The 24,553-nt window shown below is 45.6% G+C and overlaps 1 protein-coding gene across 1 annotated transcript in view; it reads left to right on the forward strand.

Moving 5' to 3' along the window:
• The window catches only part of LOC119445616 (transmembrane protein 132E), a 65,024-nt gene that overhangs the window by 859 nt on the left and 39,612 nt on the right, over positions 1 to 24,553 (forward strand). Inside the window, exons 2-7 of the mRNA XM_037709878.2 lie at positions 2,242 to 2,591; positions 6,969 to 7,147; positions 9,168 to 9,437; positions 14,323 to 14,469; positions 17,211 to 17,436; positions 18,214 to 18,357. Coding sequence (XP_037565806.1) covers positions 2,242 to 2,591; positions 6,969 to 7,147; positions 9,168 to 9,437; positions 14,323 to 14,469; positions 17,211 to 17,436; positions 18,214 to 18,357 — 1,316 coding nt within the window. The remainder of the gene's footprint in view (positions 1 to 2,241; positions 2,592 to 6,968; positions 7,148 to 9,167; positions 9,438 to 14,322; positions 14,470 to 17,210; positions 17,437 to 18,213; positions 18,358 to 24,553) is intronic.

Below are 24,553 nucleotides of genomic sequence, written 5' to 3' on the forward strand. Positions count from 1 at the left end.
TGCGAACATGTGGCCTTGCCTGTAAACTAGCTGCAAACTGGGACAGCGACGGAAACGAATGTGACACCTCTTTGGATCGTGCGCGCGTCGCTGGGAGAATTGCAACGCAAATAAAAACGTAGCCGGAGCGTGCTCTGTCCGGGTTGGGCGCGGTGCGTGACATCCCTCGACATCGCGAACCGGCGTCGCTGCCGACCCTGTCAACGTGGTTCGGAGGGGCGAGCGCGACGCGTTTTTTCCTTCTTTGGGTTCCCAAAAATAGGGTGGCCATTTTTAAAGGGAAGGGAGAGGGGGGAGGTGCGTAGTGGCGGAGTCCGCTTGCGGGCCCATCCACTCGCGCGCGCGCGCTCGTACGTCTCCCTGATGAGAGAGGATTTATGGCTTTATTGCGTCGGCTCGCCATGGTTGACTAGAGAAATTTGGAGCTTTGCGGCAGCCCGTTGTGAAGACAAGCGATCTATCCGGTGGCTCTTAGCCGCGCAAGCTTCGAAATCGCAACGCGATTGAGAGGAGTCCAGGCCGAGCCGTACGTGCGTTTTGGTCACCCTGCGATGTGGGTGCGGTGCGTGTATGAGCTCTCAGTGACCCGACCCGTACGCTTACAGTGAAGTGACGAAAGTTCATGACACGGTGAACGCAATCACTCCTGAGAGAATTTGTGTGATATGTCGAAGTAAGCTGAATATATTCCGGCTGGTTTAATTGTTAAAACCCATCAGCCGCCCAGCAACAGTTCGTTTCTGCTGGTTATTCCTGGAGGCCGTCCATCGATCATAACACGCACTTCAGATGGGATGCGCACAGCAGGAATCGAAATATTAGGTGTCGAATTAATTAAATGACAGCACAGCGCTTTGTCATGCATGATATGTGCTTGCAAACAATTTGAGAATAAAGCAACAAGAATTTGCCCTTTAATTACATTCCCACAAATGTAGAATGGTCTATTCAGGCAAAGCATAGCTATAGTATGCCCAGCCATTATGGAGAATTGTGCTGCCTCAGTCCTAGATCACACATATACAGACATATGCAGTGGAACTATTTCATCATTATACGTACCTAACCTACATGCATTCAATGCAGCCTATATATATATATGGAGGCTCCTGTATTGAGGACGGACAGAAAGATTGGTCAGATTGAACCTGCAGACTCGGTTACTCTTGAGCTTTTAACTGCTACCGCAGAAAAATGTCAAATATATGTGGCACAGATCAACCTATAGTTTATACCAGGCACACTATAGGACTTCACCAACTGCTCCTAATTACACCACACATAAATAACTTATGATCCCTTCCCTTTCCCACAAGTCTGTTGAATATACATTTATAGTTAAATCTCTCAATGCCACAAAATTGCCTAGAAAAGCAACTGCTTTACATCTCTATAAACTATATCTATGTTGCCTTCATGATATTTTGTGTTGTGTGCATTTCATGTTTTATTTCATATTTCTGTCTGCATATTAGACAATTTTATTCTGTGTGCTACTAGGGAAATAACAACTAGCATTCAAAGAGCTAGCTATTTCGTGTGATGACTGCTTTATGTGATTAAATTATAGAGAATTTGATGACATGTCAACTGGGCACTGCAACCTAAATTTGTGTCATTTATTTGGCATAGTAGAAAGTAGGCTACTTTCACAAAGTATGTTGTTTACTCACTTTAACTTCAGGAATAGATTTCTCTGTTGTCTTTAATTACATCCCCCATTACACACAATTCAGCTGTAATATGCTGATTCATCCAAGTTAATCTTCCCTAGTGCTTGGATTTGTTGCTAGAATGTTCTTGATAATGCTTGCCATGTGATGTCAAGGTAATAGGCTCTCATTCTTATTTATTTCTTTTTTAACTTGGTTTCATATTCTAGCATGTTGGTTCAGCCTTTCTGTAACAGACATTCAAGCACAGTAGAGGACACAAACAAAACGAAGTGGACACACTCGGGCGTTAGCTTCAACAAATGTTTATAAGGCTGAACCATTTACGGTGGTCATAAGGCTGAAGCGGTTGAACCATTTACACCAAAGACTTTCATGTGGCACAAATGACTCTACACATAAGCACTAACTTCAACAAGTGGCTTCATAAATTAACCTATAAATCCCTTGAATGTTCTTGGGACATGTTTGTATTCAAGCTAGTATATGTGTATCATGATTGCTTCCTGAATATATGTGGAGCTTGTAGCTAATGGCGTGACTTGTCGTCCTGCACCATTTGTCACAGTGCGGTGCCTGTGGGCAGCCAGTGTCGAAGTGGTGCTCGACCCCGGAGATGCGACGGGGGCTTTCTTCTTGAGCTCGCCAGATGAGCCAGGGGGCGTGGAGGCATCGTCAGCCGAGCCCTCGCGACGCTTCGCGCTCACCTTCTCCAGCCGCATCACGGTAGTGGCACAGTTTGGGCCGTTTTCGGTGCGTCAGACTGTGTACGCTGCCAGCCCGCTCGCTTCGGTGGGGAATCAGAGCAGCAACTCAGATGGGCCCGAGCCCATGGGCGACGTGACGGCCCACCTGGTGACGCCAGCGCCTCGCAGGGACCAGCCGACGTTACGCATCCTGTTCCACACTGGCTCGGAGGTGAGTCGCACACGGTAGACTCCCTTTAGCAAAAATTCCGATGAGATGATTTCTCTGATAAGCTGAAAATTTATGGCAATTTAGTTTTCTGTGTTTGCTCTTAAGAATACAGTTTAAAAAAAAAAAACCTCTTTCTAAAAAAACGTACCTTATTTCTCTTTTCTTTTTGCTCAAAGAGCTATGCTTGGACATTGTTATTTTATGTGTCTTAATATCTATGCAAAATTTTAGCCAGAAACAGCCAAATGCTTATCTAATACAATCATGGTAGCTTGAGTACGCAGCCGCAAACTCTGGAATTCGGCTGCGTTCAAGCACCTGCTATTTCACGTTATGACACATTTGGGCCTGTTGCCGAGATACTTGTGCCATCCCAATCCATGGTGTGTCAGTTTTTGTCCACATACACAAATCAGATTAGTTGGTAAACTAATAAGTAGCTCAATTGGTGGAGCATCACAAGCGTAATATAGAAGATGTTGGTTCAGCTCCCACTCGTGGCAAGTTGTTTTTTCGTCCATATTTAATTTCTCTTTACCTTATAATTTCTGTATTTCAATAAAAACCACAGGTAATTTCGCTTATGCTGTCCTTGGCTTCATTGTCTGTTGCCTTATAGTAGTTGGTTCTAACACAAAATTGAGCCCATCAGTTCCTCTTCTTTCTCATTCATACATCTGCAGCTGCTCTGCTAAGGTGGTTGTTGATGTGTTTCCTTTCTCGATGTAATCCTGGCGTTGCTTTAACCATCTAAGATATAGAGTTCTGGCCTCACTGACATAGTCTGATTCGCAATCGGTGCATGGTACTATGTTGCAAAGTGCAGACAACACTAGGAAACCTTCATTGGAGCAGAACTTCCTTCATGTTAATTATATCTTGTCTGAGCTTTCTGCTGGGCATCTGGACTGTATTTCATGGGCTATAAACCCAAGTTTCATAGTTTTATAGTCAGTGGCAAGATTTATCATTTCGTTGTATGTACATACATACCCATCGTCATCCCTCTTGTCTTTAATTTCCGTCATGAGTAGTGCTGACGCTTGGCCCCAAACGAAGCACTCAATAACTCGCTTGTGACTTAACTTTCACAACGTGCCTTACGGGACTGATGTTGGGTGAACTGAAATAATGGATAGCTAGGTGAATTAAAAGTTGCCCATCATCCATCACATTGTTTTATAGCAATAGCTGTTATGGGCTCACTCCCCTGGTCAGTTTGATGTCATCGATGTCCCATAATGCGAAGCAGTCATGCAACAGCTGGTGCAATATTGCGCGTATTGTCTTCGTAGTATGTCTGCATAGTGTGTCAGTCGAACGTTAAAGCCTCTCAGCCACTTCACCGATGCTACAGCAGAGAAGAATGACTGCGCCTAGAGAGTGCAGTTGCGTTACCAGCTGTTTTGACTTTCTTACACACTATGACTGGCTGACATCACGCAATGCAACGTATCCGTAAATGTGGTGGCTTGACTCGGAGATACTATTTAGGAAACATAGGACACGCAAGAAAAATTTGTTTATCACACCAAGACTTGGACAACATATGGACATGACACAATTGCAAAAAACTGTTCACAGTAACAGTAGTTCAATGTTAACCATTCTATACGTGGTGAGCTCGCCTATGGGGGGGGGGGGGGGCACCACTGAAGGTCACGTAGTGGTATATTTTGGAATCGGGCACGGGAGATGTGGTGCAGCTGTCCAGCAAATACAGCAAGGATGACAGAGGTACGGGGCCGAGATTTCTTGTTTGTGTACGTAAAATATAATTATTTCTGTAGTGACAGCATTCGAAAAGGAAAGGCACTGTACGATAGCTGACATGTAGCCGATGTCCCTGTGATATTCGATGATTCAGTCCACATATGCGCAGTGTGCTTGCCCCACACCAGTGTGACAGTGCCCGGCTATGAATGAAAGGTGCCACTTGCCCAGAGCTGACTTGCTGCATTACTTAGTTGCTGTAATGAGCTTGCTGTATACCCGTGTGATGAATCGGCATGCCCAAAATAGCGACAGCGGCCATGCATTCATTTCTGATATAGAGGGCACAGAATTGCCAACCCAGAAGAAAAGCAACACTTTTCGAGCATTGGTAACGTAAGATTGCTAGTTTTGCAAAAGTGTGTTGTCCAACGTTACGCATTTTATAACAATGCACTTCACATTCTGCTGCTCGTTATGGGCTTGGACAATGACCCCCTGCAGTTATCGCCTGGATAGAACAGCCAGTGTAATCAAAAACAAAAAAAGATTGGGAAATTAAATAGATTGTTAGAAAATACAGCCACAGACCTAAGAAAGGTGAAAACAAGCGCTGATTGTAATGTTTTGGTCCACAGTGTTTTGACTCAATAATCTAAAAAAGCGCCTGCGATAAGAGCAGACGCAGAAGGGTGCTTTACACCCAGCTGCACGCACGCTTATTTCCTTTCAAGCACCCTGGAATTTGTCTATGCTGAACGACAAGCGGTGTATCGCAAGTGTGATTTACAGCCTTATATTTGCTCGCGAGAGCCATTTGCTGCCTGCCGTCAACAGCCGTCCCAGCTCGCCACGGTAGCTCAGCATTGCACTTCTGCGCAGGAGGTCATGGTTTGGGCACGTAAAGCACTAGAACTTAAATTAATTCGATTAGCTGCCTTGGATGCATATTTTACACGATGCAGTTTTCATTTTCGCCTTCAGCCCTTACTAAAGACTGAGATATCAACAAACAGCTGCCGGTTGATACCTGTAGAAACAAAAGCTCTAGTTTAAAATTATACGCAATCTCGTGCTCGAAGGAGCATAATATCATTGATCTCTCACTTTGTGAATTTCGTGACAGAGGCCACATCAGTTGATTATTTGTGACAGTGCAGTTGAATCTTAAATGCAAACGAAACAAGAAACATCAAACTGTCAAGGGAGAATGCAACAAGAAGCATCAACTACATCAAGCAAAGGGGGCAGTCTCATGTCCCACTAGTTCTCGCATGTATAACAAATACTATTATGGACTACAAGTGCTCGCATTCGTCGATGGAATGCGAAACAACTGCAGTGTGTAGCCGATAGTCCCAGATTCCACACACAAGCCCCAAAATACAGCGCGGAACAAAAACACGTGAATAAAAGGTGGAATTTGCCCACATCAACCTGCACAGGATAGGACAGTGTTTCCCATCCCCGGTTTGTCATGCTGCGGTCGGAAATCTTGCAGCCTGTAGCCTGTTCGCAAGATGTGCTCGGGACATTAATACATTTCTGGTGTGTCAGCACAATGAAATTTTATTTTTTATAATTTTATGCACAATGATTTTATTTTTTATTTTTATTTCATACATTAGAGTGACTGTAGTGATGCGGTGGCATGTTTCTGAATCCTTTGAAGAAAGAGTGGAGCTGCCTGTTGAATTCACAAGGACCAGTTGCAATGTTGGAGGACCAGCCCATTGTCAGTGGCCGGGAACCGCCCCATGGCTGTGATATTTTTCAAGAATTCAGCATAGCATTGCGTACGTTTCTCTCATCTTACACAAGTTAATACTAAAAGCTTAGGAAAGCACTGTGGTGTTCCATAAGGTATATTTGTTAGTTGATGACGTACTAATAGTGATTTTACTCACAAGAGAAAATATTTCTTGAGGTTCCCTTTGAATCCATTCAGTGATGCTTACTATGCTGATAGGTGGCGTGTTGTGAAAGTCTCTTATGAGAAGGCATGCGTCAGCAAAATAGCCTACCTGTTGTTCATGCCTTAAACTGTCCAAGAATGTTTGATAATTTCTTCATGAGGGCACAACTTGCCAAACTTTTCATTTGAATGTGAGCGCCTGGTAGCAAGGGAGATGTAGGTGTCTAATATTGAACATTTCATTGACAGTGGTTCAGGTTCTGATTAATATTGTTCATATAGCAAAAAAAAAGAAATAAAAGAAAAGCAGGAGCACAAGTTGAAGCTTAATTTTGTAAGGCTCAAACTTAGTTTTATATCAAGGAAAATTATAACTGGTTCACCTTTATTTCTAGCCATGTAACGTAAATATGCACAAAAAAAGAAGTTTTGTGAGTAAGAATTTAATTACCATAGTAATTAAATAATTAGTAACTGGTTTGCTCAGTTGTCTACAACTGAAAACTTGCTCTAAAATATCAACAACACTACTATAAGTTGTGTTAAGTTTCTCGTGTCTATATCAGAATTTTGAAATATAAATTATATGTTCGGCATTCCGGGGTTAATGTTATCTCTAAATACAGTTGAAATTAATGTTTATTGTAGTTCCCTCACAAGACAAACCTGCACAAAGTTGAGCGTTGTGCTGTGTTAACCTCGGCTTCAGTTGATCTTGCCACTGATGCTGGATATTACGTGTGCTGCAGGTGGGTGGGCCGTCGGTGTGCGTGGCCCTGTATGCCCAACTGGGCTCCGAGCAGCTGGTCAGCGTGTGCCAGCCCAATCGGGATGGGGCCTGCCTGGCCGAGCTCACCCTACCGGCCGCATGGTGGCCCCCCCTGTGGGCCACTGCCCATAAGGCGCACCGGCCCACCATCGCCCTCCGGTCAGTGGCCGTTCGTGTTCTGTGCAGTTGCCACTGTTCACGGGCATGTTGGTTAACCAACATGGTGCATGAGTCTGTGATATCAGTGTTCGTACATTCGACTGGTTGCTTTTGAGAACTCTGGTAGAACAGTTTACATTTGGCCAATTGAACTCAAGCACTTGTGACACATTCACCCGGTTCATTCACAGCACCGCACTTCAGGTTGGAGAACGGTGAAGTGTTCTCACCATCCCGTCAGAAGCGCAACCAAGACCTGACAGAGTTCTGGTGACGGAACTCCTCCGATTGCTCTGGGAGCAGTTCATCCTTCCACTCGGTCAGGCGTTCTTTGGTTCCAATCTCGAGAGGGTTCGACATCCCTGTAAACTGAGTCGAAGTGAAGTAGGAAGCATTCAAATGTGCCATTAGTGTGCAGTCCCTCTTATTGTATCCGTACAAACTTTACATACGACTGATGTCACCAGTGTTTTATTTACCCAGCTTCACATAACCACAATTAAATGAGTTTAAGCGGGTTCTGTGTTGCAAAAGGAACTTGAGCTGTGATGTGCCACACATAAAGTTAAAAACAGACAAGGAAGACATTGTCACGGTTATAGGAGCTCAGAGTTTTTGTGAAATGCCAGTTTTCTAAAAACCTACTGGTAACAGGGGTCTGGGAAGCGGAGTGCTTTGTGTTCAAGGATTAAGAATGAATTAAGAAGTATTTGCTTTCTGTAAAGCTCTTTGAAGTATGCCTCGCCATTCATTTAAGATATCTGTTGGGAAGGTAAGTTTTTTGTGACAAGGCACTTGAAAGGAAAGTTGGCCTTAAAGGATTAAGTCGCCATAGTGGATACCTACATGATGAGTTCAATTTCTCTCTACTCTATCCAGAGCTAAAAGTATATGTTTACATAAATTACGAACTTTCCCTAGTATGTAGAGCTACAAGCTGTGCTTTTATTTCCACTTTGCACTTTAGTGCAATTCTTGACAGCTAAACTCAGGTAAATTGTTGTTAACAGCTATGAGCTCTGCACAATAGTTTGTAAAACCTGTTTTTTGTGGCAGTCAGCAGCTTTGGCACAATTCGATGGCCTTTGATAGAAGAAAGGTTGTTTTCTGCTTTCTTCTATTAAAGGCCATCGAAATATTAAAACATTTCATGCATTCTACAGCTCTGAGATAGGTGTATGCTATAAATGATGCCTTATTTGTGAACTCAATATTTTGCATGTTCAACTCGCCCTCAAGTTTTGACATAGTTTGCGGGCACTATAATTTGCGAAGGGCAAAGGTCTGGTTGTGCATTTTATTGACAGATATGCAGATCATTCATGATACCCCACATTTGGGACTTGTAAGCAGTTTGGAAATATGGTAAAAATTAATTGATAATGAAAATGAAGTTGCTTAGACTACTACTATATAGTGCAAGGTATGCTTGATACCATAATAGAAGGTGCTAGAGCAGGAGGTGTAGTCATTTGGTCACGTTGGTAATGATGTGTCATGTCAAAAAAAGTTTCAACCTGTAGTTGAAGTCGATAAAAGACAGTCTTCCTAAGCGAGTTGGGGAAGAGAATGGGGTGGAGTCGCTGCGCACGGCACTCTGTCGTGAACATGAATAAGAGGAGGATCAGACTGTTTAAATATTTTGACTGCACTATCTTCAGGATCGGCCCACATTTTTAGACGGCACTACATGTGAGATAGGCCCACAAAAAAAAGACTAGAAACCCAGATACCTGATCCGCAAAAGTGGGGTTAACTCGCTAAGGTAGGCATTCTCTTCAAAAGAAAGAAGCACAAATTGTTGAACAGACAGGGACAAAAAGAAATACGAGACAATACGCCACTTTGAATTTTCATTCCTGTCATAAATGTATTGTCCAGTTCGTTTCTTTTATCCCAGTCATTAGGCGTTAGTGGTTCTTTACGTAGCAAGGAAGTCGGGTACTGCCGTCTCTTATTAGGAGCATATTGCCATGCCAATGCAGTGTGCACTTATTTTCATGCTTTAATTTTTACTCAGGTATGCACTGGTGCGGAGCAGCGTCTCCCAGGAGTGTCAGGGTCAGTCACTGCGACTGTCGGCAGCGTCGGTGCCGGGAAGTGGTGCAGGCCTCTCCTTGGGGCGGCTCCCACTCTCCGTGGCACATGGCAGCTACGAGGAGCTGAGCGGTGGTGACGGCGTGGTGTGTCTGCTGGTGCCCCAGGGTCCGGTCTATCCGCGGTCCAAGGTTTACGTGCCCCTGCTTGTGCGCCCCAATCCTGCCTATCCACTTCACTCGTTCATAATAAGGTAGGGGTAACTTTAACACATTTTTCTTTTACAGATAGGCTAGAAATGTAGGAAGCAGTAGTGCTTTACATGTAGACACTACCGTATTTATTTGATTATAAGGCGCTCATGATTACAAGGCGAGGGTGCAATTGGGGGACCCAAGAAATAAAAGCTGAAGTATGCAAACCGAGAGTAGCCAACGGATTATTGAGACTCGGCGGGCTAAGAATTCAGCAGAACTGATCTAACGATGACTGTCAATGGTAATGCATCTAGTGTTTAATCAATATAGCAATACAACGTATTACCACTGTCGAAACGAGTTGTGCATGAGGTGGGGTGTGCTGCAGCGGGACACCTCTTTCATGCTTCCCTAAGAACATGTGGTGCCATATAGCGCCACCTGCGTGTGGCCTCCGAAATGCATGGCACGCCGGTGCGTGTGAAAGCTAAGAAGCGCGTCATGCGAGAACTGGGCTTCTCTCTCTTGCTTCTTCCTGGACTCGCTGCTGCAAAGTCCATGCGTGGCCTCCGAGACGAGAAGCGTGATGCGCCGGTGCGTGCGAATGTTGGGAATTGTTGCTTCACTTGCCGAACATCCAGTGGCACACACTCGGTGACCCAAGCTGGCGAGAGGTTCATTAAAGAGCGTTGCATACCCAGTGCATTCGTGGCACAGCTCGCTAAAGCTTTGGCATGAAAGACGTTCATGGAAAAGCGGCACATACCCGGTGCATTTGTGGCGCAGCCTACTAAAACGTCGGGTTGCTCTCCTTGAGGAACCCTTGTGACTCGGGTTCGATTCCACTCAGCATCGGAGAAACTTAAAAAATCTTTTTCATCATTGAAGAGCGGTACACACCAACTGGCACTAACCGAGTGACCCAAGTTGGCATCAAAGAGGTTCATTGAAGACCAGCACAGACAGAGTGCCACATACCCAGTTCTCTAAGTCGGCGACGAAGAGTTTCATTGAACAGTGGTACCTACAGTGTCCCTGATCTTCAGTGACCCATGTCGGTGTGAAAAGGATTCGTTTGAAGGTGTGGCACGTATATACAAATTGCCACATACTTAGTTACCCAAGTTGGTCCGACGGTTGGTTTTGAACCCTGTTCCCTCAGCACTGCAGCCCGATGCGCTACCGATTTGACCATGGACTACCCAGTGACCCAGGCAGGCAGGAAAATGGTTAGATAGACACACACGCACGCACGCGCACACACACATGAACGCACACACACATGAACGCACACACACATGAACGCGCACACACATGATCGTGCACACACACACACACACACACACACACATGAACGCACACAAACACAAGCAGAGCCGTTAAAGAACCCCAGGTGGTCAAAATTAATCCGGAGCCCTCCACTACAGCGTGCCTCATAATCAGAACTGGTTTTGGCACGTAAAACCCCAGAAAGAAGAAGAAAGAAACACAAGCAGAGCTCAGAAAATGAATGAAGCACCTTAAGAATGCAAGTGCATTTAAAACATTAAAGGCCTGACAGCTGTTGCGGGCAATAGTCTGCTGTAAGGATGCTTTCTGTATTTACAAAGTCCTCTTTAGATATCTAAATGCATGCTTTACCTAATTTTTTGTGTATGTTTAAGGAAACATATTTTTATTAGTGCATGGAGCAACTAACTAAGCATTTTTACTTGTTTTAGAAGGCCATAAAAAGAGCTTCAGCCATCAGCCTTTGCATAGTATGTATGCATACCTACCAGAACCTCATTCTTCGGATAAATGCGCCGTCTTGCTCATTTCATCAAGCCAGCTAACGTATCGTGAACTCGTGCTTGCTGAGCTCACTGAGTTGGTTTTGTGTTGTTTTCTTTCTCTCTCTCTCTCTTTTCTCTTATCCTTTCTTTTTTTTTTTTTTTTTTTTTGTTTAAGCTCATTCACATTGTCCGAGTTGCCTGTGCTGCGGGTTTTGGGCAAGTTGTGGGCTACAGCCTGACTTGTCACTTCAGTTTTGCAGTGTTTCCCATCAAAATCTTTGTCTGTTTGTTGTTTGTGCGGTGTTGGTAAACTTGCTGCTCACGCAGCTGGGCTCGTTCTTAAAAGAAGCACCAGCACTGTTGCATAGCTTTAACCCTTTTAAGAAGAAATTCCAGTCAAAACCATTGGTAATGATTGTCAAAAACAGCGTTAGCTTCGTTGAAATCCGCTGCAGTTCTGAGCGAAAGTTACGTAAACCACTGAAAGCACAAAGCAAGGACAAACACGTGACACATTTAGGAAGGGAGTGGCGTGATGAGCAATGGCTCCACCACATGACTCACGGGACCATGGATTGCACCATCTGCAGGATCAGCCCAGTTTGGTTACACCATCTCCAGGATCTGCCCAGTTTACTATATTACACTGTCTCCAGAATAAGCGCACTTTATTTGGCGAGCAACTGACTAAGCTGATACGCCAAACCCTGGTGAGGAAGACAAGGAAAGCTTCACTTTGATGAACGAATTGTGTGTGTTTGAAGGCACATATTTGTCGCAGTGCAGATAGTTACGCACCACTTGTTGTTCCTTTGTGGCATTCTGTAGAGAACACAGGCACATTTTTAGGGCTGGTATAGATGGCTATACAGTCAAACCTCAATATAGCGAAATTCTATTTAACGAAATTCGCGATGTAACGAACTATTTTTATTTCCCCATCTTAGTTCTAGTGAAATAACGAAACCTCGATATAAAAAAATTCTTCATACAGTCGAGTCCCGCTACAACGAAATTCACGGGACACACGAAAAATTTTGTTGTGGTGGAACTTCGTTGACGCGAATTGGTATGTATATACCGTATTTTCGCGATACTAAGCACACACCCCCCCCCCCCATACCCCCCCCTCTATTTGCGCGAAAAAAATTGGGGGAAAAGTTTGCATGCGAATCTAAGCACCCGCCTATTTGTTAAGAAGAGCGCGTAGCCAAGCCGCCTCGTGACGCCCGCGAGGGAGCCGTCGCACTCCGGAGGTGGCACGGCTTCCGCAGCGCGATCTCGCCGCACAGTCTGACTGCAGAGCCGCGCGATCTCGCCGCACAGTCGGACTGCAGAGCCGCGCGGACTCGTGACGCTCGCACCCCGCGCGTAGCCAGAGTCGAGCATCACGGAGATTTTTCTAATCTAAGCACCCCCCCTCACTTTGGGCATCGCGATCACGAAAAAAAGGGGGTGCTTAGAATCGAGTAAATACAGTACGTACGCCAAACGGCAAAGCCGCGAACGAAACCGAAACCATTGTCAGGGAAATCTTCGCGATGGCGGTGGGGTGCAAAGGTTGAGAGGTACCGAAGGCAGTCGATAAAGTGTCAACTTCACGAGAGAATGCATTTTGCGCCACTGTTACACCATTTTTCGTACATTGCGGCTGACGCCTAATCCAACGCGCATGCCCGGCTGGTCGCGAAACACTCATTTTGCGGCACACTCACCTTCGCAATGAAGCAGTTTGAATTATCGCAATTTCACTGCATATTTATGACAAAGTCGGCAAGCTTGGCAAGCTTGCGCTTACCGGAAGTTTTATTTCCCGAAGTCGGTCAGCCTGGATTTCTTACGCTTCACGGCAAGCAAAGGCGTTACGCGAGTCTCAGAGTCCTGTTAAAAGAGCCATCGCATTGTCGTGGGTACGGATAACTTTTCTGAAGAGGCGAAAATGAACCATTGCGTTCAAAGCAGTCGCCGGAGTCGGTGTGTCTAGCGGATAGTCATTTTCCCCAAACGTCGAGACGTTAGCATCTTGTTGACAACAGCGGCTGCGGCGCGGCTGCTATCTTGCAAGCAATTTGCGACGTGCACAAAGTGAGCGCCCGCGCGGGCCTCGTCTTCAAAGCGATCTGCAATGGGGGCAAAGTGCAACTAGTGCCGGTAAAGTCATGTGCGCTGTGCTTTCGACGTTTAGTTCGCGGTGAAGCGAGTGACGGCACGGAGGTCAATTCGTTCGCTGTTATTGCCGCGTCTCACTCCGGCGTGTTGACACGGAGTTTCCGCGGTCATCGAGCGAGATCTGTTCATGTTTATCTGTGTGCGTGTGACACCGTGCCCGGTAATTTAGTTAGCGAATGTTTACAAGAAAACTACTATCTTTAGTTCGTATAGCTGTCTACTAACTTGCTATCGCAACCGATGCTTCACCTTGCGGGCGAAACTGCGAGATTTTTCCTTTTGCTTTCTGCCTCGGCGATCGTATGTACCTTCTCGAGAGAGAGAAGTTTACGCTTCTTCGTTGGCGTAGCCATTTCACCCGGACACACACCACAGAAAACGGCAGCGATTGTGGTGATCCCCTGCAGTGTCGCGCAGGCGCATGGTGATCACGCGTGGCTATGGATTGCAGTGGCTTAAACCGGTACTTTGACTTTGATTTCGTTCGCGAAAACCTCGTTCAAGCGGACATACGATCGTAACAGCTTTGGAAGGGCCTTCTAATTTGACTACTCGGCAGTTTCAATTTCAATTCAGTCACAGTTTCGTTCTCGAAAAGTTCGTTGAAACGGAAATACCGAATAAAACGCCTTCGTTATGAAGGGACTTTTTTTGTATTACTTCCTATGGGCAGCTGACGGGGAATCCGAAAATCGTCGTTGTGGCGGAAATTTCGTTGTAGCGGCATTCGTTGTAGGGGGATTCGACTGTATAACGAAGTTTTTCACTGCACGTACAACTTCGTTATATCGAGGTTTGACTGTATTATAAGGCAATTCATTATGTGCACTCCATCCAATCACTTATCATTTGTGCCAAAGATCACCCAATCACCCATTGATTGAAAGGCTGCATTGTTGCAAAGAAGTTGACATTTAATAATATGACAGGCGGCTGCACGTAATAGTCTCTAGCTGCGATACTGATTTCAGGCCTACTCTGTGCTCTCCCTTGACAGGGCCAAGGTCAAGCCTGGGCTGAGGATTCTGCAGGTGCAGCCTACGGCTAAGCAGTCATGGAACGTTGCAGTTGACACAAACTCCAAGCAGACGTCTGCGACTGTGACCGTCACTCGCCTCAGCGAGGATACTGCACTGCCAGAAAGGTCTGAAAAACGTCACAAGAAGTTTCAAAGCACCCTAGACGATAGCAGCGAGCAATGATTTCCAGTGCTAGTGCAGGTCGTGTGATGTCTTGCAAGTTTTACATACAGGGGAGACACCTCTGACAAACACTAACGGGCCTTATAGATATGTTTGTCTTATCATAGGTACAGCTTAACTGAAACTAAATGAAATAGCCCTAAGAGCTCTTCTCCTTAAAAGGAGCACACTGTACATAAGTTCCATTGTACAATCCACCAAAACAAAGAACTTCTACACAGGCAGTCTTGAAGACGCAAGAAGTCTTGAAACTTCTACACAAGTCTTGAAGAGAAGGGTGAGCCATGTGAGAGTCGGCTGTACACCATAGACAGCTAGCAGCAGAATTTACTGGTCTTGCAGTTGTAGGTGGGCTGTGATACAGTAGAGTTCCAGTAATTCTACCTTTCTGTTCAACCTTCTTAAGTTCCAAAAGTGCCCAGTCTTCTGAAACACTTCTTTTACTTAAATCTTTTGGCAGTACTAACCTTTGTGCAATGTTTTGTAGAGTTGATTATTGGATGATGATGATGGGATATTAGCAACTGCTGTTTGAGTGCTATTTAGGTATTTCCTTCAACATTCATGTTTTCAATGTGAGTAGTACAAGTAAATGATGGCAAGTTGTAGAGGTCTATCAGTTTTTTTAGATATCGTCACTTTCGTGAGTTATGTGTCTGCGTGCTGAACGAAACCATACCTTATGTGTATGCTTCAGGGCTTTAAAAAAACATTTAAAAAATTATGTTAAGCTGCCCTGGTAGCTTGCATTTCTGGTGCTGCAAATAGGCTGAGGTTATTGAGCCTGCAAGGCTTGGTGTGCCAGGAAACAATGTAAGAGCAAGATGCAAGTGGCAAGACTGCATTGAAATTTCTGAATCAGCTCCCCATGTTCTCATAGATTTTGGTGACATTTGGGGTAGTATTCTCAGGTGATCACTTTCAGTGATAGCCTCACTTTCATAAGATTCAGCCCACGAGAGCCAAATAGAGCTTCTTTCTCGCATTTGCTCAACCCTTGTGCACATGCATCTGGTGCCTATTCCCTTGAAATCTTGCAAAAGTGAGCTATCTCTAAAGTGATCGTCCAAGAATACTTTCCCTGGCTGAAGCTAGTGAATTGCTCGTTGAGAAGGAAAATATTATCTATTGCATTGTAAGATAAGCAAAATGTCAGCCTTACTATTAAGATTTCCTGGATGAAAAGGACCTAAGTACATGAAAACACCACTAAATGTGCGTGACGTTATGATGACGTCATCAACACAATGTTAGGGCATGAGATTAAAAAGTATCCATCAAGTTTCAAAGGGGGGATTTTTTTTAGCCTTTCTCTTGAGTGTTGTTTTAAATGTGGGCTGTTAATTCTGAGGGTGACCATATATTATGTTTTTGCACATAAGCAATGGTCTGAGTTCTGCAAAGTATCCCAGTGAGCCCATGTGATATTATGCACCATTAGCACCATTTGCTCCCAGAATATGTACTTTCAAATGTAGCAGCTTGGTGGCACCCTTTAGTAGCGTGCTAGGGCTATTAGTGGCGTTAGCGGCACCACTGCGTTGGCAACTATTACAAAGCACACTGCCGCAAAACGACCAATTATTCGCACACTGATAATTCAAACATGCTTGATTATTTGGACAATCCCGCAGCACCGCCACTAGCTCCATAGACTTAATGTATAAGGATGTCCGAAATTTCGGACACCTTACAGCGCATTGTGCAATAATTGGACTCTGCCTGCTCGAGCATGTGCTGATATCGCCACCAAGTCAAGCAGGGATAGCAATATTCTCGTTTTGAGACGTCGCCAGCATGGTCGCCGGCCATGTTGCCAGTGCTCCACGAAACTAAACTAGTGAAGCCTAGTTGATCTAGTAGTCACTGATGAGAATTCGGTGCATGCATTGGCGGTGCTACAGACAGACTTTCGTCTGTCTGTAGCGACAGCATGCCACTTGTCAAGATATGAACCGCGATTTTGTAGCGACGTCTTCCGCTCGATTATATGCCACTCATATCACCCACTGTCCATGGCCGGTTGATCCTGTTGATAATGTGTGCAGAGCTTCACTCTAACCACTGAAGAAGCACGAAAAGCGCGAGAAGGAATAGCATAAAAGGCATTGCTAGAAAATCACGGCCACTGAGTGTCTAAGCCAAGGGCAAGATGTATGTGTGCGCACCAACACGCATTGACTAACTTCGACCTTATTCTCGAACGATCACCTTCGAGAGATAGTTTCATTTTAGTCTGACTAGCACCAGAGCGGCAGCATTTCCGCACAGTGATAAGATAGTGTGCTTGGCACTGTGCCAAGAATGATGGCACTCGTAGATGCCAACATGTCTTATATTTGCATGAAAGATAACATTGCTGGCACTGAGCCAAGAATGCTGTTGCTCGCAGACGGCGACACATTTCGTGCTATAGTCATGCGAAATCGAAGGTATCTTCGAAAGTGATGATCTGAGAATACGGCATACCTTTCTTGGTCACTTGTGGAATAAAGTAATTTATTTTTGGGGGAATCAGATATTTCAGACTCCCAAGTATTCAGGACGTTCTTTCTGGCAGTCCTCGTCGAGTATGAATGATCGGTGGGCGACTGTACTTCTACAGGCACTAACATCATATTTGTGTGTAGTAATTTTTGTAGGAAATTGCGGTTGCACAGTCTCTCTTGCACTTGCTGCACAGTGGGGAAGAGGTGCTCAACTGGCTCTTCGAAGTGGAGGAAGGCCTGGGCCATGAAGATGGAGGTCAGGTGACCTGGCACCTGCGCTACCTAGACCTCCCCGGCCTGGACAGTGCCGCCACTGTGAGCAGCACTACTAGTGTCAGTGAGATTGACGACAGCATCAAGCTCACCTCCCGGCTGGACATTCACAAGGATGACGTCCAGGCCGTGCTCCTTGTCGCAAAGGTACTCGCCCGCTTTTGTCAATTTGGGGACAGTTCAGAGAGTGCCGTTTGAATGCAGGCTCTACTGCATGAGACTCAGTGCAGTGGTGCGCGTAACTTCAGTAAAGCATGGGACACTTGTTTTGAGGCAAAGCTTTCTTTAGATACTCTACCGGGTTTGCCTGGTGGTTGTCAGGTGCATCTTGAGCGCACTGCGCACACAGCACAATGCACTCACGCGGAAGTCTTGCGTCTGGGGTACGCCACGCACAGAGAGCAGGGAAGCCTTTTTGAGCGCAGTGCAAGTAGCGCATTCAGAAAAGTTCGAGCATCAATGCATTATATTGATATAAATTTGAGTGGTGGTGAAATGAGACCCCCACTGATATTTAGGCAGACTTCCTCAAAAGCAATCAACCGGAGAGCCGAAAGATTACATCAGCACTATGCAGCAAACAATGTCGGGCACCTTCACCTTGTGGGTTTTCATAGGATTAATTTGAATCTCAAAAGTGTACAGGGCTAGTGTAATGTAAAGATTCCTTTCACTCAATTCTATTCCTTTCTTATCTTACACCGTTCACTGCCTGCTGATGCCAATAATAACCAGGAGCAGAATGCCACTCCAACCACTGATGATGCGCAAAAAGGAATATTATTAGAATAGATCATTATATGCACATAGTTTCATGATGTGCAAAAATGAATATTATTAGAATGGAATCGTTACATGCACATAGTTTCTGGGATAGAATCGTTACCTAATTTCAAAAACATGCATGGTGTGGATTGTTTGCAGTCAAACCAGCTGCTAAATACAGCAGTGCTGACCGGCAAGCAGGTGTCGCAGCCCATGAAGGTGTTTGTGGTGAGTCAGTCTGGTCTCCTGGGAGACGTCACCCTGCAGTCCTCCTGCCACTCGGCCGACGAGTCTGTTCTTAAGGTAAGTGGCTGCAACAATTACCATATTTTCCAGACTATAGTCCCCACACACTGTGTAGTTCGCAGGCACGAACTTTGACTGAAAATTGCCTTTTCAAGCGAAGCTTGTATACGCTATCCTTCGCCGGCGATGTAACGTTAAAAAAACCAGCTGCCCTCAGAGCTGTTCGAGCATCGTCGTCTTCTTCCGCAGCTGGCTCGTTGGCTCATGCTCGTGCCACTGCTCCCGCATTCATGGTCATCTGCTTCCACAGCTGGCTGCGTTGCCACTAATCATTCCAGCGTAGAATTTCACTTCTCTTCTGTCGTCGTAATGAGGAGGCCACGTTTATGGGGTTATGAGCCATTGCTTAAGGGGGTATGAGCTATTCATTGTCTTACATGATGGACAGACCTAATTTTGAAGCAATTTAATTTCAAAGAATCGCAAGCGGCAATGGCGAGCGCATGCTGCTAACCACGCCACCGAGCAAACTCGAGACATCGAATGCAAGGGACAACGGAGGACTGCTGGCATATCGTCAATTACGTCGTTCTCTCCGTCGCAACCAAACGTGTGTGTAACCTCATAATTGAGAAATACTTTAATGAACCCTCGGGATTAACCCAGTGACAAACACCGGGGCGACATGTTTCAGCTTCGCTGGTTAACCATCTTCATGGAGTGGAAGTCTTCCGCAGCTGGCTCATTGGCGCCCCTCGGTTTGCACTCGTGCTCGTGCCACTAACAAGTCAACACAAGCTTCGCTTGTACCCCTCTGCACAGTGGCGGAAGGGCAGTCAATTTTTTTTAGATTGTCTGCTACCAGTAGACGCAGTATACTTTATTTGGTGCCAGTATACCGCATTTACTCACGCGATGAACCCGCCCCCCACATTTGTCCTTGAGAATTGACTTTTTTGTGCATTTTTTTACCTTGCGTGAAAATGCATACTCGACCGTCAGGGGGCAGATCAGCGTGGTCGCTTTAACTCAATACGATTGGCCAGTGCCGTCTACTATCTCAAAATCATTGGATTTCACCGTGATACAGCAAATGCAGTGTAGACCGCTTATACGTAACTCGCCGGAGTCATGAATATCTGCACTATAAGCGGTACCGCACTATAACCAAAACAACGATTTTCAAGCCCTGCACGTATGCAAAACATGTTGACCAAGCAGCCGCGCAACAGTTGCCGGAGTCATGAGTATCTGCACTATAAGCGGTACCGCACTATAACCAAAACAGCGATTTTCAAGCCCTACACGTATGCAAAACATATTGACCAAGCAGCCGCGCGTATCCGAGAATCGAAGCGTGCGACTGGGAGTTTTGCATCCGTTTAAATTTATGAACGTTGAAAGGTTAACGTCCAAGTACCCACGATCTTCGCATGAAGCAAAGTAATAATTAAAAAAAAAGTATGTCTCAGTTTCGCCCAAAAGGCGAAGCATCAATTGCGATAGCAAATTAGTAGAGAGCTATAAGGAGTAGGGATAGTAGTTTTATCGGCTGCATAAACTTGACACATTCGCTTACTAACTGAATTAACAAGCGTGGTGTCAATGTGCACAAGCAAACATGAATAGACTCGATGACCGCAGACAACTACTGTCAAAACGCGGGCGTGGGGAAACGCGGCCGCCGCAGCGAGCGAACACTTCAACGGAAACTGAGCAGCGTAAGCACAGCGCATAGAAAGGTCAGAGCCGTGTGGAGATCACTTTCAAGATACAGTGTGCGCGACAACACTGACAGCTGGCACAGGCGCGAACGCATCTGTTGGCAGAGTAGAAGCCGCCCTCCCGCGCTGCCTTCCCGCTTTGCTCCTTTTGCATGGGAGATTGCATCGCCAGTTCCCCTTGCGCCCGGTTGCAAGATACGCATTTGGTGCTGCAGCACAGCATCTCCCTCCCTCCCATACCCCGTGGCCTTTCGCGCAATGAAAGTCGCGTTTGCTCTCCGCTGTGCGTTCGCTCTCCGTGAAGGTGCGTGTCCCCCATGCGCTTTCACTCGCACATACGGTGCGCGGCGACGATTCTATCGCCCTTGGATTCATGCTCCACATCTCATGCTCCTTCTCCTCATCGCCTTCGTTGATCTCCTCTCCCATTGGTGGCGCACCTCATTGAGAAGCGTGCTCGCTACCGCAATTGTCGGTGAGATTTTCCCGCGGAAGCCGCATTATAACCGGTATTTTGTCTCACGCGGCTACCCTGTAAGCGGTATGCGTATACATGGAGTGAGTGAGTGAGTGAGTGAAATAACTTTATTGAGGTCCAGAGAAGAATACATGGAGTGCTATGAGAAAATTAACGGGTGTCTGAAAAGACCGTACTATATCCAGTCCTGCACTATAAGCGGTTACATTATAAGTGGTCTATACTGTAGTGATATGAAATTTTGACTTTTATGAAAAAGTTGACTTTCTTATCCCACATAATGAGCCTTCTCCCCAAATTGACATAAACTTTTCTGGAAATAAAGTGGGTTCATTATGCAAGTAAATACAGTATATAGTACAGTACACTCCCAATAATTTGACTTAAGGTAATCTAACTTTTTGCTAATTATTTCGAATGCATTACAAAGTCCCAGCAAGAATCCATATATTGGCTATAGAAGGAAAATTTGTCTTGTTTGAATGCGAAAGCATGATGCTTTGGTTAATTTGACTGCCATCAGCATCCTCTTATGCACGGAAGGACTACTGGAAGCTTGAAAACACAAGAAATGACAACATGCATAGTTTTAATGCAATTAGCATTCTTTGCCTACTTAGGCATTTTGAGCTCTATCTATCTATCTAGCCTCTTACGCCGACTCAGTAACCCAAGGTGTCTACCATCTTGGGCTACTAAGTATCTGCTCGTGGTCGTGATGCCACCATGGATGTTCCATCGTCAACATTCCTGCTTTGTCATCCGACTCTAGTCATGCCCTTGTCGTCAGTACGCCGACTTTGTGGACCAAGTTGTCTAATAGCTTTGGCCACAAGGTACATGCTTGTAGTCGTAATGCCGTCATGATCATTACATCCTCATAATTCCAGCTTTGTCAGTTGCCTCTCATCACACCATCGTCGTCACACAGTTGTCGTCACTCTGCCGTTTTACCATCGTCGTCACTTCAGTAACATCATCCCACTGTCATCATGCCGTAGACGTCATACTGCCTTTGTCTCTCCATCGACATTGATCCTTCGTCATTCAACTGTGTTTACGCCGCGGCGTGGTTATGCCATCGTCGTCGCCAGGCAGTAGCTCTCATGCCGTCGGGGTTGTGCAATCGTCGTCACTCCAGCTTCATTGTCCGACTCTCGTCATGCCGCCATCGTCACGCCATCCTTGTCACACACGCTTCGTGATGCAGTCGTAATGCCATTGTCGTCATAGATTCGTTTTCATCCCATTGTTCTTATACTGTTGTCATGCCATCGTCGTGATTGCATCATCGTTATGCATTTGCTGTCATACTATCGTCATGATGCTGTTACAGTCGAGTCCCGCTACAATGAAATTCACGGGACACGTGAAAAATTTCGTTGTGGCAGAACTTCGTTGACGCGAAATTGGTATGTATATACGTACGCCAAACGGCAAAGCCGCGAACGAAACCGAAACCATCGTCCGGGAAATGTTCGCAATGGCGTGGGGGCAAACGTTGAGACATATTGAAGGCAGTCGATAAAGTGTCAACTTTACGAGAGAATGCATTTCGCGCCGCTGTTACAGCATTTTTCGTACATTGCCGCCAACGCCTAACCCAACGCGCGTGCCCGGCCAATCGCGAAACACTCATTTTGAGGCACATGCACCATTGCAATGAAACAGTTTGAATTATCACAATTTCACTGCATATTTATGACAAAGTCGGCAAGTTGGCACTCCCCGTAAGTTTTATTTCCAGAAGTCGGCCAGCCTGGATTTCTTACACTTCATGGTAAGCAAAGGCGTTACGCGAGTCTCACAGTCCATTAAAAGAGCCATCGCAATGTCATTGTTGTGGATTCTGATAACTTTTCTGATGAAGTGAAAAGGATCCATTACTTTCATTGCAGTTGCCGGAGTCGGTGTGTCTCGCGGATTGTCGTTTTCCCCAGACGACGAGAGGTTAGCATTTTGTTGACAACAGCGGCTGCGGCACAGCCGCTCGGGCACTATCTTGAAAGCAATCTGCGACGTGCACAAAGTCTCATCTTCAAAGCAATCAGCGATGTGGGCAAAGTGCAACTAGTGCCGGTAGACTCGTGTGCACGGTGCTTTCGACGTTTAGTTCGCGGTGAAGCGAAAGACAGCACGGAGGTCAATTCGCTCGCTGCTATTGCCGCGCCTTCTCACTCCAGTATGGTGACACTGAGTTTCCACGGTCATCGAGCGAGATGTGTTCATGTTTACCTGTGCGTGCGTGACACCGTGCTCGGAAATTTAAATAGCGAATGTTTAGAAGTTTATATAGCCAATAAAACTACTATCCTTAGTTCGTATAGCTGTCTACTAATCTGCTATCGCAATCGATGCTTCATCTTTCGGGCGAAACTGCTAAATTTTTTCCTTTCGCATTCTGCTTCAGCGATCAGCATCATATGTGCCTTCACCTCGAGAGAGAAATTTACGCTTCTTCGTTGGCGTAGCCATTTCGATCGGACACAGACTACAGAAAACGGCAGTGATTGCGGTGATCCCCTGCAATCTCGCGCAGGCGTGTGATGACCACGCATGGCTATGGATTGCAGTGGCGTAAATCAGTACTTTGAACTTGATTTCGTTCGTGAAAACCTCGTTCAAGCGGACGTACGATCATCACAGCTTTGGACGGGCCTTCTACTTCGACTACTCGGCAGTTCCAGTTTCAATTCAGTCCCAGTTTCGTTCTCGAAAAGTTCGTTGAAGTGGAAATACCAAATAAAACGCCTTGTTATGAAGGGACTTTTTTTGTATTACTTTCTATGGGCAGCTGACGGGGAATCGGAAAATCTTCGTTGTGGCGGAAATTTCGTTGTAGCAGCATTCGTTGTAGGGGGATTCGACTGTATATTCATTCCATCATCGTCATTCTAACTTCGACATCCAACTCTCGTCATGCACTCCTTATGCCCTCATCGTCACATAGCCGATGTCATCATGCTGTTGTTTTACAGTTCTCATCAGTTCAGTAACGTCATCTCATTGTCGTCATCCCACCTTCATTGATCCATCAAGCACATTCCTTCTTAATTATGTCGTCATTCAATCGTAATTGCGCCACCGTTGTCATGCCATCGTTGTGATTGCGTCATTGTCATCAGAGAGTCGCCATCATGCATCCAGGGTCATACCACAGAACACCCATACAAACTTAGAGAAGGGAAACTGTACCTTCCACAGTGCAACGAAAATAAGCGTAGCGGTGGCGTTGTGAACTAAAGTATGCGACCGAGAGATGGCGCTGGCAGAATCGAAACTAATATCATCATCATTAGGTAGTGAGCAATATGGCCGCTACGATAGCGGTTCGTAGGGCTGGTCGCGCTGCTCGCTCGCTGGTTTGGGGCGTTTTGTTACCGCTTTCGGGGAGGTATTCGTGTGTACTGTACTCTAACATGACTACATATATCTTCATTATGTCGCCAGGTGACCGAGAGGCCTCAACTGGCAATAAAACACTTCAAACAAGTAAGCTCACATTGTTTATTGTCAATGGTGAATGAGGCAGTACATGATCACAATTTTCGTACAGCTCAGGTGGACTTAATGTTGTCCGTCACTGAGTTTACAACGTACAGAAACACAGATAACCATCTATTTATTGGGACCCAAAGCTGAAATCGAGCGAAGTTTTCTCATCGTATTCGGCGTGCCGTATAGCAGGGAGAACGAAGGTTCAGACAGTGATATTTATGCCGAGCTGCCCTCGTACTTGTATTGCGTACAGTGCTGCTTGACGTTTTATATTCTCTGCGTTCGACGATTTCCGATAGATTAAAGAAAGGAACACAAAAAGTTACTCGGCAAAAATGTACTGTCAGCAAGATAAGCTCGAGATGCAATGTCTCATTGCTCTCATAACACATTGGCGAGAGGCACGAAGTGTAGGAGGGGGGCGTTATGCTAAATTTACATCACATTTTCTGCTCTTGATATTTTTCTGCTGCACATTTAGTGTTCAGGTGCGGCAGCAAAGGCTTTGACACAAGTGGAGTACTCGTAGGGAAACCAAGGAACGTTATGGAGA

The sequence above is a fragment of the Dermacentor silvarum genome, chromosome 3 (genome assembly GCF_013339745.2).
Source record: "Dermacentor silvarum isolate Dsil-2018 chromosome 3, BIME_Dsil_1.4, whole genome shotgun sequence".
Lineage (NCBI taxonomy): Eukaryota > Metazoa > Arthropoda > Arachnida > Ixodida > Ixodidae > Dermacentor > Dermacentor silvarum.